This window comes from Natrix helvetica (assembly GCF_964273705.1).
Source record: "Natrix helvetica genome assembly, chromosome: 2".
Lineage (NCBI taxonomy): Eukaryota > Metazoa > Chordata > Lepidosauria > Squamata > Natricidae > Natrix > Natrix helvetica.
The window spans coordinates 174,269,190-174,286,524 of NC_138552.1; the positions used below are offsets into that span (position 1 = coordinate 174,269,190).

The 17,335-nt window shown below is 42.9% G+C and overlaps 1 protein-coding gene across 3 annotated transcripts in view; it reads right to left on the bottom strand.

Annotated features, from left to right (window-relative positions):
• Positions 1 to 17,335, bottom strand: part of SNX14 (sorting nexin 14) — a 47,226-nt gene extending 29,891 nt beyond the window's left edge. The window contains exons 1-8 of one of the 3 annotated variants that reach the window (XR_014174449.1): positions 16,720 to 17,335; positions 14,821 to 14,941; positions 12,648 to 12,724; positions 12,479 to 12,557; positions 11,774 to 11,817; positions 9,308 to 9,395; positions 8,819 to 8,903; positions 8,522 to 8,678 (exon numbers count right to left, since the gene is read on the bottom strand). Coding sequence is in view for 2 of the 3 variants with exons in the window: in XM_081942133.1 (XP_081798259.1) it covers positions 8,522 to 8,678; positions 8,819 to 8,903; positions 9,308 to 9,395; positions 11,774 to 11,817; positions 12,479 to 12,557; positions 12,648 to 12,724; positions 14,821 to 14,941; positions 16,720 to 16,859 (791 nt within the window). In the remaining variant the exon portion in view is untranslated. The remainder of the gene's footprint in view (positions 1 to 8,521; positions 8,679 to 8,818; positions 8,904 to 9,307; positions 9,396 to 11,773; positions 11,818 to 12,478; positions 12,558 to 12,647; positions 12,725 to 14,820; positions 14,942 to 16,719) is intronic. The other 2 variants (XM_081942133.1, XM_081942132.1) reach the window with 2 other exon arrangements.

Genomic DNA, 17,335 nt, shown 5'->3' on the forward strand with positions numbered 1-17,335 from the left:
ACAGTGCCGTTTAGAACCGGTTCCAGCTCCCTCCCCCCCGTCCATCCGCACATCATCAAGAGGAAGAGCGAGAGGAGGAATTCTGGGAGTTGAAGTCCACAAGTCTTAAAGCCGTCAAATTTGAACACCCTGGGGTTTTTTTTTCTAAAGGGTTAGGGGTGCAAAGGTTTTGTAACTTGACAGCTTTACGACTTGCGTGCTTCAAATGCCAGAGTTTCTGAGCCAACATTTTGGTTGCTAAGCAAGAGCATTGTTAAGTGAGTTTCATCACATTTTACAAGTTGGCCATGCCCACCCAGTCACATGGCTGGCAAGCCACTCCCACCCAGTCACATGGCTGGCAAGCCACTCCCACCCAGTCACATGGCCGGCAAGCCACTCCCACAAAGCAGGCACACCTACAGAAGAGGTTCTAAAAAATTTTGAAACCCACCACTGGAGCAGGTGATCCTGTAAATGATAGGGTTCTATGCCACACACAGGGCATTTATTATGACAGCAGCCAACTATAGAACTAGGCCAAATTGAAGCCTCTGTGCACTTGATCCCTGCCACTGGGCTGAAGGAACCAGAAAAATACAGTGCTTTAATGATATCCTCCATTAAATGTCATGTCAATCTGTAGAACAATTACCCAGCCTCAGCTTTTCATGTAACAATATACAATGGGGAAGGAAAACAAACTATAGACTGATATTCTCATCTCTGGATGGAACTGAACAATTTCTTGCCTGTGTGCCATTGTTGCTTCTTGACGCTTATAATCCTTGCAAGTAATTTAATGTGCTGTCCTGGCATACATAGAGGGAAGCCAGATACACTGAAAGATATACCTTGGCACTACATATGTGGTACTAACAAAGAAAAAACGATTCCCGATTAGTAATTTTCTTTCCTTCATTTCTCATGCTGCGCATATGACCGCACATATTTCTGCCTAGGCAGGACCTCCTCAGGATGTGTTATATAGCAAGAAAAACCTGTGGTGGGATCTCTGCCTCAAAATAATGTATAATCTAGAAATCATTGTGGTAATTTCCTGGTGTTTCTTTTACAAGGTAAGCCCTGGGACTGAAAGGATAATAGTTGGAGGGAGGGTAGATAATGTGAATCCACATAAAATTCTCACTTTTGTTCAGGTGACTGCAAAGCCAAGAGGTCAACACTGCTTTGCAAAAAAACAACAACATAATCTTGAATGGATCAAACAGCTAATCTCTACCATTTCTGAAGCTATTGGGGCCAACCTGTTACTCTGTTAGTTGTTCAACAGAACATGCTTCAGTACAACAGATAATTCAAAACAACTACTCGAATAGAATAGCTAAGCACCTTCTAAACAAAAATATTAACTAATTAAAAGCATAACATACACTATGCAAAGTGCATTTATTTATTTAATTTATTCATATCCCGCCTTTTATTATTTTTACAAATAACTCAGGTGGTAAACATATCCAATATATCTTCCTCCTCCTATTTTACCCACAACAACTCTGTAAGGTTGGTTGGCCTGAAACAGAACAACTGGCTCAAGGTCACCTAGCTGGCTTTCATGTCTAAAGTGGGACTAGAACTCATGGTCTCTTGCTTTATAGCCTGGTACCTTAACCACTAGACCAAACTGACTCCCAAGTTTAAAAATAGTTCAAAGAAAGTGCTCTTTCAGGAGCACCACTTGGAGAGAGAAAAAAGGAAGACGCACTGTTAAGGACAGCCATCTCCCCAGAAAATAAGATTTCCTTAGTTTCCTTAGGGAGATTTTTTGAAAGAGGATAGGATAAAATTAGAGAGGTTTTCAGCAACCAGATTGATTGATTTATCTGCCAGCTTTTTGAGGTGGACACTCATAGCTCTCGTGCAAACCTGTGAGGAAACTACTTCTTAATTGATAACTGAACTGTCCAGCTAGTTAGAATGTGAATCTCTCTCTCTCTCTCCCCCTCTGCTTCTAAATATACTATCACAGGATCCACCCATCAAACTTAATGCTATGATTAAAGCAGTGGCACTGGATTTTTTTTTTCTTTCAGAAAAACTGGTATCTGTTCTAGACAGGTTCTACAACCACTTTAGAGAAGGGACAAGTAAACAAGGTATCTAGAGTGGAGAAGAAAGTGCATTTTGAGATATTCTGTATAGTATTTTTTGTATATAAAAATATGCTTATACAATGCTGCGGTAGTAGAAGTCCTTTCATAAACTAACAGGCTAGGTCAGCAATGATGAACCTATGGCACGCGTACCACAGGTGGCATGTGGAGCCATTTGTCAGGGCACACGAGGCGCTGCCTGGGAGCCTGGGGAGGGCGAAAACAGCCTCCCCCCCCCCGGAGGCTTTATGAGCTTCCCTGAACCCTCCGGAGCGCAAAAAACCAGCCCTATGGGCAAACTGATGTTTGGGAACGGACTTCCTGTTTGATCGGAGGGTTATTTTGACTGCTCCAGAGGCTTCAGGGAAGCCTCTTGAAGGTCCCTGAAGCCTTCGGAGCGCTTAAAACGACCCTCCGAGCAAACTGGAAGTGACTTCTGGTTTGCTCGGAGGGTCGTTTTGATTGCTTCGGAGGCTTCAGGGAAGCCTCCTGAAGGTCCCTGAAGCCCCTGGAGGGCTTCTGGGGGGGCAGGGGAGACTGTTTTTGCCCTCCCCATGCTCCTATAAAGCCTCTGGAGCCTGGGGAGGGCGAAAAAAGCATGCAAAAATGGGGGGGGGTCGTGCCTATAGTGCGCACATGCGCACTGGGGGTCGCGCATTGCATTATGGGTGCAGCATGCCTGCACACGACTCCCCTGCGCTCCCCCCACTTATGGCACGCGAGCCAAAAAAGGTTCGCCATTGCTGGGCTAGGTGATCCTCAAACTGGACTGGTGGCATAATTGCAGAGTCAAAAATCTTTCATTCCTGGCAAGTTACATAATAGAACTTCCTCAGGATCTCTCAGAGCTTGTGGTTTTAATAATAATAATAATAATAATAATAATAATAATAATAATAATAATAATAATAATAATAATAATAATAATAATAATAAATTTATTTCTTAGCTGCACCCTCTCCCGAAGGACTCGGGGCGGCGTACAATAAAACACATAAAAAACAATATGGACAATACACACACAGAATAAACGAACACACGTACATGGAGGAGGTATGAAGATAAGAAAAGACAGTTAAAACATAGTTTAAAATCCCCTAATAAAAGTCTAAAAGTCACAAAAATTAAAAAACCCGTCAGGAGCAGTGTGAACGAACTATGGTTGAGCCAGGCCAGCTACTTGAAATAGGTGCGTCTTGAGCTTTATCCGGAAGGCGCGGAGGTCAGAGGTAGTCCTAATATCCGGGGGAAGGTCATTCCACAGGGCTGGGCCCGCAACAGAGAAGGCTCTACTCCTAGACGCCGCCCCCCGACATTGTCTGGTGGACGGCACCTGGAGGAGACCCTCTCTGTGCGAGCGAATTGGTCGCAGGGATGTATGGGGCAGGATACGATCCCGCAAGTAGCTAGGTCCTGAGCCATGGAGCGCTTTAAAGATCGTTATCAAGACCTTGAAACGCACCCGGTAGACCACAGGGAGCCAGTGCAGCTCGCGCAGGAAAGGTGTCACATGGGAGTACCTTGTACTCCCCATAATTACCCGCGCGGCCGCGTTCTGGACCAACTGTAGTCTACGAGTGCATTTCAAGGGAAGCCCCATGTAGAGAGCGTTACAGTAGTCCAGGCGAGACGTCACCAGCGCATGAGTGACTGTGCGCAAGGCATCCCGGTCCAATAGGGGGCGCAATTGGCGCACCAGGCGAACCTGGTGGAACGCCCCCCTTGCCACGGCTGTCACATGGTCATCCATGGACAGCCGAGCATCAAGGAGGACGCCCAAATTGCGCGCCCGCTCCACCGGGGCAAGTTGAACGCCCCCGATGGCCAGAGATGGAATTAACTGGTTGAACCGGGGGGCCGGAACCCACAGCCACTCCGTCTTGGAGGGGTTGAGCTTGAGTCGGTTGTCATCCATCCAGACCCGTACGGCTTCCACACACCGGGACATCATTTCGACGGCCTCGTTGGGGTGGTTCGGGGTGGAAATGTACAGCTGAGTATCATCAGCGTACAGATGGTATCCCACCCCGAAACCACGGATGATCTCACCCAGCGGCTTCATATATGTGTTGAACAGGAGCGGCGAGAGGACCGACCCCTGTGGCACCCCACAGGTAAGGGGGCACAGAGTCGACCTCTGCTCCCCTGTCAACACACGTTGCGTCCGGCCGGAAAGGTAGGAGCCGAACCACCGTAAAACGGTGCCCCTGACCCCCAACCCCTCCAGTCGGCGCAACAAGATACCATGGTTGATGGTATCAAAAGCCGCCGAGAGGTCTAATAGGACCAGGATAGAGGAACAACCCCTATCTCTGGCCCTCCAGAGATCATCCACCAACGCGACCAAGGCCGTCTCCGTGCTGTGCCCAGGGCGGAAGCCAGACTGGCGCGGGTCTAGATAATCATTTTCCTCCAGATGTCGTGGAAACTGATAAGCCACCACACTCTCTACAACCTTCGCCAGAAAGGGAAGGTTGGAGACAGGACGGTAATTGGCCAGCTCCGTAGGGTCCAGGGAAGGCTTCTTGAGCAAGGGTCTCACCACCGCCTCTTTCAAGGCGGCTGGAAGGGACCCCTCACCCAACGAAGCGTTCACTAGGCCCAGGAGCCAGTCGCGTGTAACCTCCCAGGATGCCAGTACAAGCCAGGAGGGACACGGGTCCAATAAACATGTGGTGGGTCGCAGTCGTCCACGCACTCTGTCCAAATCCTCGATGGCAACCAAGTCAAACTCCTCCCAGATAGGTCTCTCAAGACTCGCCACGGACGCCTCTACAGGACCACTGGAAGGGACCCAATCCTTCCGGATTTGAGCGATTTTATCCTGCAGATATTTCCCAAATTCCTCTGCTCTACCCTGTAAAGGGGCCTCCCGCGGCCTCTGAAATAAGAGGGAGCGGGACACCCGAAACAGGGCGGCAGGGCGGTTCTCTGCGGATGCAATGAGAGTGGCACAATATTGACGTTTGGCCACTCTCAATGACACAAGGTACGTCCTTAAATGGGCTCGTACCTGTGTCCGGTCAAATTCGGAACGAGAGGATCTCCAACGACTCTCTAGGCATCTCTTGCGGCGCTTCATCACCCTTAGCTCCTCGGTAAACCAAGGGGCCAGGGTGGAGCGTTGCCGCCGGAGAGGCCGCAAAGGCGCCACCCGGTTCAAGGCCCCGGTAGTCGCATTGTTCCACGCGACCACCAGGTCCTCTACCCGAGGGCGGGTCAGGGCCGCAGAAGGTGGCCCAAGCTCCATCTGGAACCTCTCTGGTTCCATCAGGCGCCTGGGGCGGAACCATCTAGTATTTTCTGGTTCCGCCTCCCCGCAGCGGGGGGTAGCACCAGGGAAGACAAGTCGGAGGAGTGAGTGGTCTGACCATGACAGGGGAGTGATGGTTAAGTCCCCTCCTCCCAGATCACTCAACCACTGGCCAGAGACAAAAACAAGGTCCAAGATGTGACCTCCCTCGTGTGTCGGGCCCTGAATCAATTGAGTCAGGTCCATGGCTGTCATGGAGGCCATGAACTCCCGAACCCCCTCGGATGCTTCTCCCACCGATGGCAGGTTAAAGTCCCCCATCACTAAAAGTTTGGGGGTCTCAACCGCCACCGATGCGATCAGCTCGAGGAGTTCGGGCAGGGCTGCTGATGTATAGCGAGGAGCCAGGTATACTATCAGCAGGCCCAACTGTCTCCCAGGGCCCCATTTCACAACAAGGGATTCACATCCGGATGTCTGTGGCACAGTGGACTCTCTCGGCTCTAAGTCCTCCCGGATAATCACTGCTACCCCACCGCCCCTTCCCTGGGCCCGGGGCTGGTGAAATGCTCAATAACCTGGCGGGCACATTTCCACGAGGGGTAAACCTCCCTCGTGGCCCAACCAGGTCTCCGTTATTCCCACGAGGTCCGGCTCCCCCTCCGAGATTAGGTCGTGAATGAGGGGGGCCTTGCTAACAACGGACCTCGCATTGCATAGCACCAGCCTCAGGCCCTGGGTCTGGAGCTCCTGACCACCTAGCATGCGGGGGTTGGTACAAGCGACCGGGTGTAACCAGCACCCACGGTCTCCCAACCGACTGCGAATTTTCAATCTGTCCTCATATCTGCCCCTCCCTACGACCGTTGGAATCAAAAAGCCCTGCACAGGAACGACATCCTCCCCCTCCTCCTCTCTACCGCTCCCTCTGCTCGTGACCACACCTGGTGACCTGGCTCTGTCCTCGCTCCTGACCTGACCCACCCACCCCCCAACCCCGGAACCCCTATACAATTTTAAAAAACAATTAACTAAAAAAAACCTAACTCTCCGCTTCCTCCACCTCTCGAGATTAATAAATCCGTCATCAAGGTGGGCCCTCGAAAGGGCGGAGGGCCACACCTGCGAGAGGGGGGACTCCCGCAGTAGGATGAGGTCTGTTCTTGAGTACATATAATGATGCTAAAAGCGATGCAATCAGGGCCAGGGTGCCATAGATGATAAAATGAAGCAGCAGGCCAGGTTCCACATAGATGGTAAATAAAGGAATAATGAGAAGACAGCAGGAAGATGGTAAAAAAGATGGAGGCCGGGAGGCAGTCCATGATGTAAGTAGGCAGACGAATTAAATAGATGTTTGATGGTTTGTTTGTTTTTTCCTAGTGGGTTGATGAAAAAATGGTGGGGGTAATCACGCAGGCGCACACAGTAGTTGGCTCAGAGTCAGATCTAAATAGTCACAAACAAAATGGCAAGTGGGCAGGTAGTTGTACAAAGATGTTGGTGGTTAACGAGGGGCACCTGGGCACAGTCTTAGTCTTAGTCTTAGGAGGCAGATAGCAGATGGCAGGGGTTGATGGCAGGGGTTGCTAAATCCTCTGCCTCCTAGCTCTATGTCCCTGCCCCTGGTGCCACAGGTGCCACAGGTCTCCTCCCTCTGCCAAGCTCCAGGCTCTAGGCTCCAAACTCTAGGCTCCAAACTCCATAGATCTTGTCGTGGCCTGCCCACCCCCTATTTCAGCAACCTCACCCTTCCATTCGGCCCTGCTGGCATCACCGATACCGCCGTCTAGCCGCCCGGGTTGCTGGGAGCCATCGCTGCCATTCTTTTCTCTTATTTCTCTTTTCTCTTATTCATTCTGCCTCGCTCTGCCTCGCTCCTCTCCTCCTCTCCTCCTCTCCTCCAGCCGGAGCTCCGATCATGGCTCCGCCTCCAACTCTCATCTCTGCCGATCTCGGCTTCAGCTGGGGCAAGGTGGAACAAACTTCTTCTCCTCCTGCCTATATGACCACCCTGGAAAGCCAAATTAGGCTGTATGGAAAGCCAGGGTGGTCGCTGCTCTTAATCCTCGGCCCTCCAGGTGGAAAGAGGGCCGGGGGGCACCCCCCCCCTGCATCTGCGAGCTGCAAGCTGCAGAGCTCAGAGACCAGCAGCCATTCCCCTGGAAGCTCCTCCTCCCTTTAAATATCTTTAAAAAAAGATATTGCTATGGTAGTTATCCCAGAGTGGAACTAGGGAGATTATTCCAAATCTGGGACTTATACATTCACTTCTGATGCAGCCATTCACTTAGAAAGGAAAGTCCTTGATTCTAGCACTGATTTCTCAACTCAAGAGGCAAAAGTATGAGCAGGCATGCCCTTGAAGAGCAATGGCTATTGTTATGATGTTCTCGCCATTTTAATCTGGACATATTAATTTTATTGGTGGACATCTCTAGAATCCTTGGCCAAAAAGATGTGGACTTCCTTATCTAGTTCACGCCCAGAGACAGAACTCCACTCACTCTCTTAACTCTAGAATATTGCAGCGAGGCAAGTTCTTATATATGCCATTCATATACAACATGATGAAATAGTAAATAGTAAATACATGAACACAAAACACATGCACCCATCCATTTACTTCCATATCTGGTTTTGCAAATTCTAGGAAAGAAATATTAAAACCAATTCCAAAGGCCAGGTTTTTCTAACAAACTACAAGTATTCAAAGGATCTGAGGAGCTTTGGGCCAGGTAAAATGGATTCGTATTAATCACAGGTCTGCCACCTGTTATATTATTCAAGGTTATTTCTTTATAAAAAAAATATTCCCCTAGCCCTTTTTGCAATGCGGGCCCTGATAAGCCATTTCAATACTGGGGTGGCCTTTTGTGCAATGGAGGTAGCATACCTGATGGTTGAAGACAATAGAACATTTTCCTCCACTGATTGAAATTTAGCACAATCAAGTACTGACAAGATCAAATCCATACCCTTCACAGATGGCTTTTCATGAACACTGAAAGAATCAACTATTCCAAGTTCATTTATCTGTTACAAATTAAGACTGATAGTGTAACCTCCCCATACCAAGATTTTCTGACATGTTAGCTTTTCTATTTTACGAAAATAGGAAATGTAAACACACTGAATGTTGGAGCTTCATAATATAACATGAAGTATAACATACCCGCAATCTGTTGCCTTTGGAAGCAGAATATAGGAAAAAAGAAGTTCAGTAAGTTTTCTTAAATAATTGAGTTCATCTCTTCTACTTCTCAAAGCCACGTGGAGTGATGGTCCATATTCTTCTAAAGCTGCTTGCTGTAAATATTCTGTATTTTTTACTGTAGGAAAAATTAAACCCAGTAAAATTCATATGAAAATTCATTTCTGACAATACTTAAAAGAATAAAAATAAAAGCAAATATAAGAGCAGAAAGGTCGATTTATTTCTAAATAAATGACATGCAATTTTTAATATTACCTTTTTGTCTAGCTTTAGCTATTACTTCTATATGCTTCATTGCTGCCTTCAGCATTCTTTTTGTTACAACAGTTGGAATATTCACCTGAAAAACAAACAGAAAGAGAAATTATTTGCTCTATTGCATCTAAAAAGGTATGCAAATTATATTTTATTCACATTAGTCCTTTGCTCTCATGCTCCCCCTACAGCTTATAAGACACCATCAAGTTCTTGGGAAATTATTTAGAGTTATTTTGGAGTTATTTTGCAAATTTCATAAAAACATTAAGAAGAGATGAACAACTATCCCTTCATAATTCATAAAAACTCATCACTAAATAATTTTCGCTACTAAACTTTCCCCAATATTTTTGTTTGAAGAACTTCACAAATATTAGATTAATATAAAACAATTATGTTTACAATGAGATAATCTCTTAAATAGTTTTACTATGCCTCAATGCCATTAATTAAATACAATATCGATCACATCACTGTGTTTCTCACCTTGTAAATTCTGCGAAGTAACACAGATGCAAAAAATCGTAATGTTACTCTTAATTCATCCACAGGTGATTCCTCATCAGTTATCTCTCTACAAAATTTCAAAACAAAACATAGCTCCCATCTTAGTTTGGCTGCGCTTTGGTTGATTTAATTTTATCAAGCAAGAATATTCATTTTTATTTTACATTTACATTAATTTGGGAACTTTTTCTTTGTATACACTTTATAATCTTTATATTATTTCCTATGTATCTTATCTGTAAATCAACAAGACTTTAGTATTCTGAGGACGGTAAACATAAATACTAATAATAACAATTTGAGAACTTTACTAAAATATGCTATTCATAATTTTGAAATAATTCATATGTGCGTTCACAATACACTGTTTCCCTGAAAATAAGATCTCCCCAGATAATAAGTCCAATTGGGCTTTTGCGTGCATGTGCTAAAATAAGCCCTCCCCTGAAAATAAGCCCTCCCAAAAAAAATATTGCAACACAGCAGCAGCCATGAAGGGACCATGCTCGCCACCTCTTGCACCTCAAAAATAATAAGACCTCCCCAAAAATAAGGCCAAGCGCTTATTTCATGGATCAAAAGAAAATAAGACCTTGTCTTATTTTTGAGGAAACGTATAATTCTTGCTAACGGTTTTTGGGGCCTTTCACCTTTTGGCAGAGGGTCCATCAGGGCTCTCTTCTTGCCAATTATGCAGATCCTCAGAGCTGCCAAGGCTCAAGAGGCCTATCAGGTCAGGAAATGGCTCTTTAATCACTTTCTTCCAGAGAAAGCCATGGGAGATCAGATATGGCAGCCCTTCACCAATCATGGCAGTTTTCAACACACATCCCATAATATTCCATAAAATACATGCCAGGATTGCACCACCAACTGTGGATTACTTGTTGCGGTAACTAATCTGTGAATGGGAAAATAGTTTTATTGAAGAAATAAATGAATAAAGGAAGAGAGCAAGTCTGCTGCTGTTAGTACCGATTCCTTTGAACAGTTGCTCCATGGAAGTTTAAAAAAATGACAGCAGAAAATCCTTCTCTTCCCCCATTCTCTGGCCATAGGTAGAAGCAACTAGAGGGGGGGGGACTGAGGCAGCGGTGAAATTCAATTTTTTTATTACCGGATCTATGGGCGTGGTGTGGCTTGGTGGGTGTGGCTTGGTGGATGTGGCAGGAGAAGGATACTTCAAAATCTCCATACCCTCCCCATTCCTGGGGGAAGGGTACTACAAAATCTCCATTCCCACCCGACTCTGGGGCCAGCCAGAGGTGGCATTTGCTGGTTCTCTGAACTACCTCAAATTTCCGCTACCGGTTCTCCAGAGCCTGTAAGAACCTGCTGGATTTCATCCCTGCACTGAGTTCTCCTCTCCTCTTTGAGGCAAGCAAAGCAGGGAGACAAACCCCATTTCTGTCAGATCTCCAATTCCAGAGTGACCATTCTATGGAACTGAAGAACTAGCAGAAGGTTCTGTCTCCAGTAATTGAAACCAAAGGGAGTGTTTCCCAACCTGCCTCTTTCCTCATGCATTTCTCATGCAAGCTACATCCCTATTCACCTTTTGCTGAAGGAAATTAGAGATCAGAACAGTAGCCAGCACTTTTCCTTCACTAACTTCCTAAAGAGCAGCACTTTAATATTCAGTGAAGAATTCTGAGAAAGCCTTTGAAATCGTCTCCTAACAGTTTTCACAGTAAATTTTAATTTAATTTCTTCTTCTTCTTCTTCTTTTTTTGCAAAGTTTAAACTTGAAAACTGGAACACTTACCAAATCTTACTAGGGAGGCTTAGAATTTAAATTGTACTTCAGATAATGGGATTATTCCCCTTTTATCAAAATTTCTTTTATTTAAAAATTAAAGAAAATTTATAAAAGAAAAATGTAGGTATTTATAACTGAAACATAAATCATCTGAGAGGCTGGGGGGGAAAAGCTGAAAATCTATTGTAGTTCAAAATGAAAAAAAGGAACAATAAGCAGGCAAAAAAGCTACAAATATACATAAACAAAACTCTGCATTACCCCTGTAACTAGAATTGCCAACTCCCATCAAAACCAATTCTGAAGAATGCCCCCCCCCTAAGTATTTTGATATACTTGTATTTGCTCCCAAGAAAGGGCAAAATCAGGACAAAAATGTTAAATATTAATTAAACTAACAATTAAAATCAATTGCCTATAAAGCGAGGTACCCTACTGTTATCCTATCAACATGCATATTTACTACTATAACCCTATTTATATTTATGACTATAACCCTATTCTACACATACATGTTTCTGGCTCACATTGAAAATACCAATATATTGATAGGGAAAGGGGGAAAAAGTTAGGTGTCCTTATCCTGTAATACAAACATAACAACCTAAATAAACCTGAAAGATAACAAAACATTGTCTTAGGGAGATCAGATGGAATTTCAAAGGTAAATTGTATAGGAACCTTACCTGTACCAAGGATAAATAAAATTTTCTAGTACTAGCTCAAACATCTGCAAACAAGTAAAATAATTAAGATGTGTATAATAACCAACAATAATACTTAGCACATATAAATATGCAATACTGGTTGTATCAAATCCTTTTTAAATATATTCATGATGTTGTACACTCTATTTATAACCATTATTCTCTTAATCGTATAGTATAATCTCTTTTCGAATACATGATATTCTACGACTTAGTTATATCCATTATTTCCATAGTTGTACCATAACACTCTATACCTTTTAATCTATCATCGCTTATAGTTTGATAATACTATTGCTTACAATATATATTTTATGTATATCTTTATATCTGTATTTGTTTCTAATTTGTTAATCTTCTTTCATTGTTAATTTTCTAATATCTGCACCTGTTATCTAGCCATTTATATATTGTATAACTAGGTAAATTCTTGCATGCATCCAGATTAAAAAACACTTGCATAATAGCACTTGGATTTTCTAATGCTGTTATGTTATCAGCAGCAGGAAAGGATTAACTATCCTACCAAGGTAGCAACTGCAAAAATAATGGAAACTGTTTTTGCCTTGGGATTTAGAAAATATGACATAAATGTTTATGTTTAAGCATTTTTAGAAGAATTGCAATTGATACTGCTGCAAAAAAACCATGAGTTATCTATAACTGATGATGCTAAACAATTACCTCTGATAAGGAAGCATCAACTTTAGAAGGAACTTTCAGGCCCAACCATGGCTGATAATCTTCTAATAGAGATGCAGGTCTATAGAAACAACAACAAAAATATTCTATTCATCCCCATTAAGATATGCAAATATAATTATCGGTACCCCCCTGAAATATTTTAACTCACCCATGTCTATTACATTTGATATCTTCACATATAGCACAACTGCCATTCTGGGAAGATTGTTCTTGCAATTTTAATTGCTGAAAGGAAAACATAGAAAGGAATTTATTCTTCAGAATTCTAGTAAAATTACTATCCATTTCAAGGGTTTTTTTGGTAGCAAAACTGATCAAGCTTTGCCAGTAGTGGAAGTGAGGGAATGCAATTACCAGTAGTCCTCGACTTACGACAGTTCGCTTAGTTACTGTTTGAAGTTACAACGGCACTAGAAAAAGTGGCTTATGACCATTTTTCACACTTATGATTGTTGCAGCATCCTCATGGTCACGTGATTTACATTCGGATGCTTGAAAACTGACTCACTTTTATGACGGGTTGCAGTGTCCCAGGGTCATGTGATCACCTTCTACAACCTTCTCAGAAGTCAAGTCAAAGGGGAAACCAGATTTACTTAACAACCATGTTACTAATTTAGGAAGTGCATGGATTCACTTAACAAATGTGATGAGAAAAGTTGTAAAATTTGGCAAAACTCACTTGACAAATTTCTCACTTAACAACAAACTTTTGAGCTCTATTGTGGTCGTAAGTTGAGGACTATCTGTACAGTATAGAAAAAATAGAGATTATTCCCCTGGCATAAATATATTTTGAGAAACATCAGCTAGAAAGTTCAGTTAATTCACACATGGAAGCAATTCTCAAATGTATAAAGTTTGGATCCCACTTTCAAAACATTTTTCCTTCTCTTCTGACTTCCCTTTCTCCCCAACTAATCCTTATTAGCTGTTACTAAAAGACTAACTTTCCCATCAAACCAGCCAAATCCGGGAAATAGGAATAGATTACCTAGTCTTACCTTGGATAATGCTTCAAGTGAAAACTTTGCAAGTTCCCTTTTTTTTAACACTAGAGTCAGTCCTGGGTTTATTTATTTAAAGCAGCAGTAGTATCCAACCTTAGCTGAAAATACAGGTAGCCCTCAACTTACAACCATTCTTTAATGTGACAGTTTGAAGTGACAATGGCACTTTAAAAAGTGACTTATTTTTCACACTTACGACTGTTGCAGCATCCCCATGGTCACTTGTTTAACATTCGGGCGCTTGGCAACTAGCATGTTATTTATGACGATCACAGTGTCCCAGGATCATGAGACTTTCTCACAAGCAAAGTCAATGGGGAAGCCAGATTCACTTAACAACCATAGTAACTTTACTGAAGTTAATAACAATTAACAATTGTGGCAAGAAAGGTTTTCAAATGGGAAAATCCCCTGCCCCTTTACAGCTGTCTTGCTTAGCAACATAAATTTTGGGGCTCATTTATAGTAGTAAATCGGGGATGCCTGTAAGTAGAAAAATACAAATTGCCTTAGAATCTCCTTCTTTCATTACAACTTCAAGTCACTTCTCCAGTATCATAAGCTTGCTAGCACTACCCTCATAACACCTACTTCTGAAGACTCTGTGCTTTTTTTAATATGCATGTTTCATAGCAATTTTGTATGATCTAAAAATATAGAAAGCAAAATAAGGATGAACAATATCTTCCTAACCACAATTCCTAAATATTAGTTCACTACTAGGTAATATATTCAGTATTTATGCAGTGAACTCAACAAAATAATTCTTTATATGTTATGAATACATCCTACCCAGTAAGTCAATAAAAATCTATCAAGTAATTTAATTGATGAAAGAACAGTCTTACAATCGATTTTCTGAGAATGGTAAAAGAAGAAAAACTTTTTTTAAATGCCATTAAACTTATGGGTGAAATGAAACTAACTTTATTAATCCACAATGGCAAAATGGATTTCCTGTTCCCACTATAAATCTCTACATATAGAATCCAAATTTGTCAAACAACAAATTTGTTATATGTTTCAAAATATATAAGGGTGCAAAATATATAAGGGTGCAAAAGAAAAGTAAAAGAATAAGTTTAATACAACCTTAACACAATAACAAGTTTATTGCTACAACTTTATTCTTCCTTTTAGATCAAGGATATATTTAATTTGCTTCACAGCAACTAAATGTAATTAGCAATGAATAGCTCTAAAATGCCAGCTTCTCATGTAACATTTAAACATGCTGAAGCCTGCAGGTAACACAAGCAATATTTCACCATAAAAAAAAATCAAAAGTACACTGACAAAATTATACATTACCTTGGATTTTTGTTTTATTGTAAACAGAATATTTGGTAAGAGGGTATCTGGTCCTAAGTAACAATAGAATGTTACAAATCCCGCCACAAAAGACCAGAAGATCATTAAGATGTGACGATACCTCAAAAGTAAAGGGAAAAATTACAATCCAACAGACAGCGCAAAATAACATAGCTCTGCCTCCAACTTCGGAATATTATATTCAATACCTACATGCCCAATGTATAATTACATACCTATCAAAACAGTCATCCTGCATGGTATATACTTCAGAAATAGAATACTCAGGCCCAATAGGCCAATTCACAGAATGTTTTATTAATATTTTAAAGAAAAAATATACAAATACACAATAAACCCTGGTTATATATCCCTATTTCTATAATTCTAAAGCGGTTCTTGTTCTAGGTTCAGAAAATAAAGCAATTTAAAACAAGGGAAAATGGCAGGAAGCACTCATTTGTTAACCAGACTTTTTTTGCTAATTGTGTAAACACAACTGCACTGTTTCACCTTGCCTTGGAGGCGATTATGTCTTGACAATTAAAATCAGAACAGCAGTTTACTTTAAAAAAATATTTTAGCTATGCTTCCAAGACTCACAAGTCTGATAGTATTCTTTAACCGGTCCTTTCCAGATTCTGACAATGTACTTGTTATCTGAATTCTGTTTTGTTTTGCATATAGTATGACCACAGCTTATAAGATTTCCTCAACCTGGCATTAACAGATGTGATAAACTATAACTCCTATTAAGTCTTCTAAAACATCTCTACTGTAAATAAATATTAAAATTCGCTAGTGGAGAAGGAGTTGATATCCATTGTTCTAACCAACTTCCTCAGATCTCTGAACAATTCATACCATCCTTTCTTTCCTAAAAGGAAGTTTTGAAGCTGAACTCAAAAGAAAACCAGTCTTGTTTATATTGGAACAATTATAAATCCTTCCTTCACAATAAAATGTTCTTGTTTACAAGTGGATTATGTACAGAAACACAAAAAAGTGAAATTAGCTGGTCTACTTTAGAAAGTTGGTAAGAAGAAAAACAATCATGCATGTTCATTTATGTTTATGCCTTCTACCTGCCTGAATCATGCTAAAAGGGGGGGCATAAATATATGGTAAGAAATTAGCAAAGTTGGATAATTGAATCCAATGTGTGCTATGCTTATGTATTACACCTATAGTATTGTAAACTGAATGGCTGTGAGAAGGAAAAACAATCCAGCTACTTCCATAGCTGTGTATCTAATCATATCAGCATCCAATCCTTACTGGACAGGGGATTCTTGATGGATGAGCCAGAGCCCTCTGGGAATCACATTTAAAAAGAACAACCCCCCCCCCCCCCCCCCAAGCAACCACACTTGCAACAGTAAAGTAGGACATGGCCAAAACTAGTTCTGAGCTTTATTCAGCATTTGCCAGAGCAAGTCCTCCAGCTACAGTGCCACAACATTGGATAACTCTTGTGGTGGTGGTGGTGGGAATAAAGCTTATAAAAAGTAACACACATCTTTCTTTTCCAACCCAATGAAATTATTTCCATGGAGGAGGGGCGGGGGCTGTCACACAAATCCACTGACTTTTAGGAGATCGCAGCACTACATACTTTGAGAACCACTGGGTAACTGATATGATTACCGAGGAATCCCAGTCATATCAAAAAGCAGTCCCCTCTTTGCCTGTTTTTTTTTACGAAAGAATCACATCTTCCCCTTCTTCATATCCTATCAAAAAGTATCATTTTCCTTCACGAGTTATATCCTCCTCTATCGCCCCGTAGGGGGAAGCTGCGCCCAGCAGCACATGTAACGAAGTCCAAGCCATCTCGTTCAGATCGGCCAGCACATACACCAGACGCGGACCCGGACCCAGGCGGGCTTCTCCCCTTACCGGCTGAGCAGGAGCGTTGCCACACTGAACCCCAAAAGGATACAGCAAAACAAAGGGTACTGGCGGCAGGTCTCGCGCAGGACGTCCACCCGGCGCGCGCGCTGGCACAGCCTCTCCACGGCCGCGCGTGCCCACCTCATCCTGGAGGATGGGGGGAGACTGCGCCCCCGGCTTCAGCTTGACCCGAGGATCCCCAGGCACTCCGTAGAACACTTGAAGGGACCGAAAGCCCCTGTCTTCCGGTTTCCAACACTCGAGCCCTTCGCATCACGTGGTGGAGGGCTAGACCAATAGCGTCGCTTCTCCAAGGCGGAAGATAATCCTCGCCGGCCCCTGAAGCCGTTCTTGCTCACTTTCCCACCCGGGTTCCCTTAGTTGGCGCCAATACAAGCGCTGCTTGAAAGGAGCGGAGCTTTTTCTTTTCTTTTGATTTCTTCTCGCGATCTCTGGAGTCGCAAAAGCTCTCGACCGAACAAGGGGCAGGATGAGGAGGCACTTCCGCCCTTACCGTGACTCTTTTGGTTGCCCTTTAGCCTGGAGGAAATAAAGCCCATTAAAATGGCGGCGTTAATCGTTGCCCAGATGCCCGAAACGCCAAATAGTTCGCGTTCTGTTG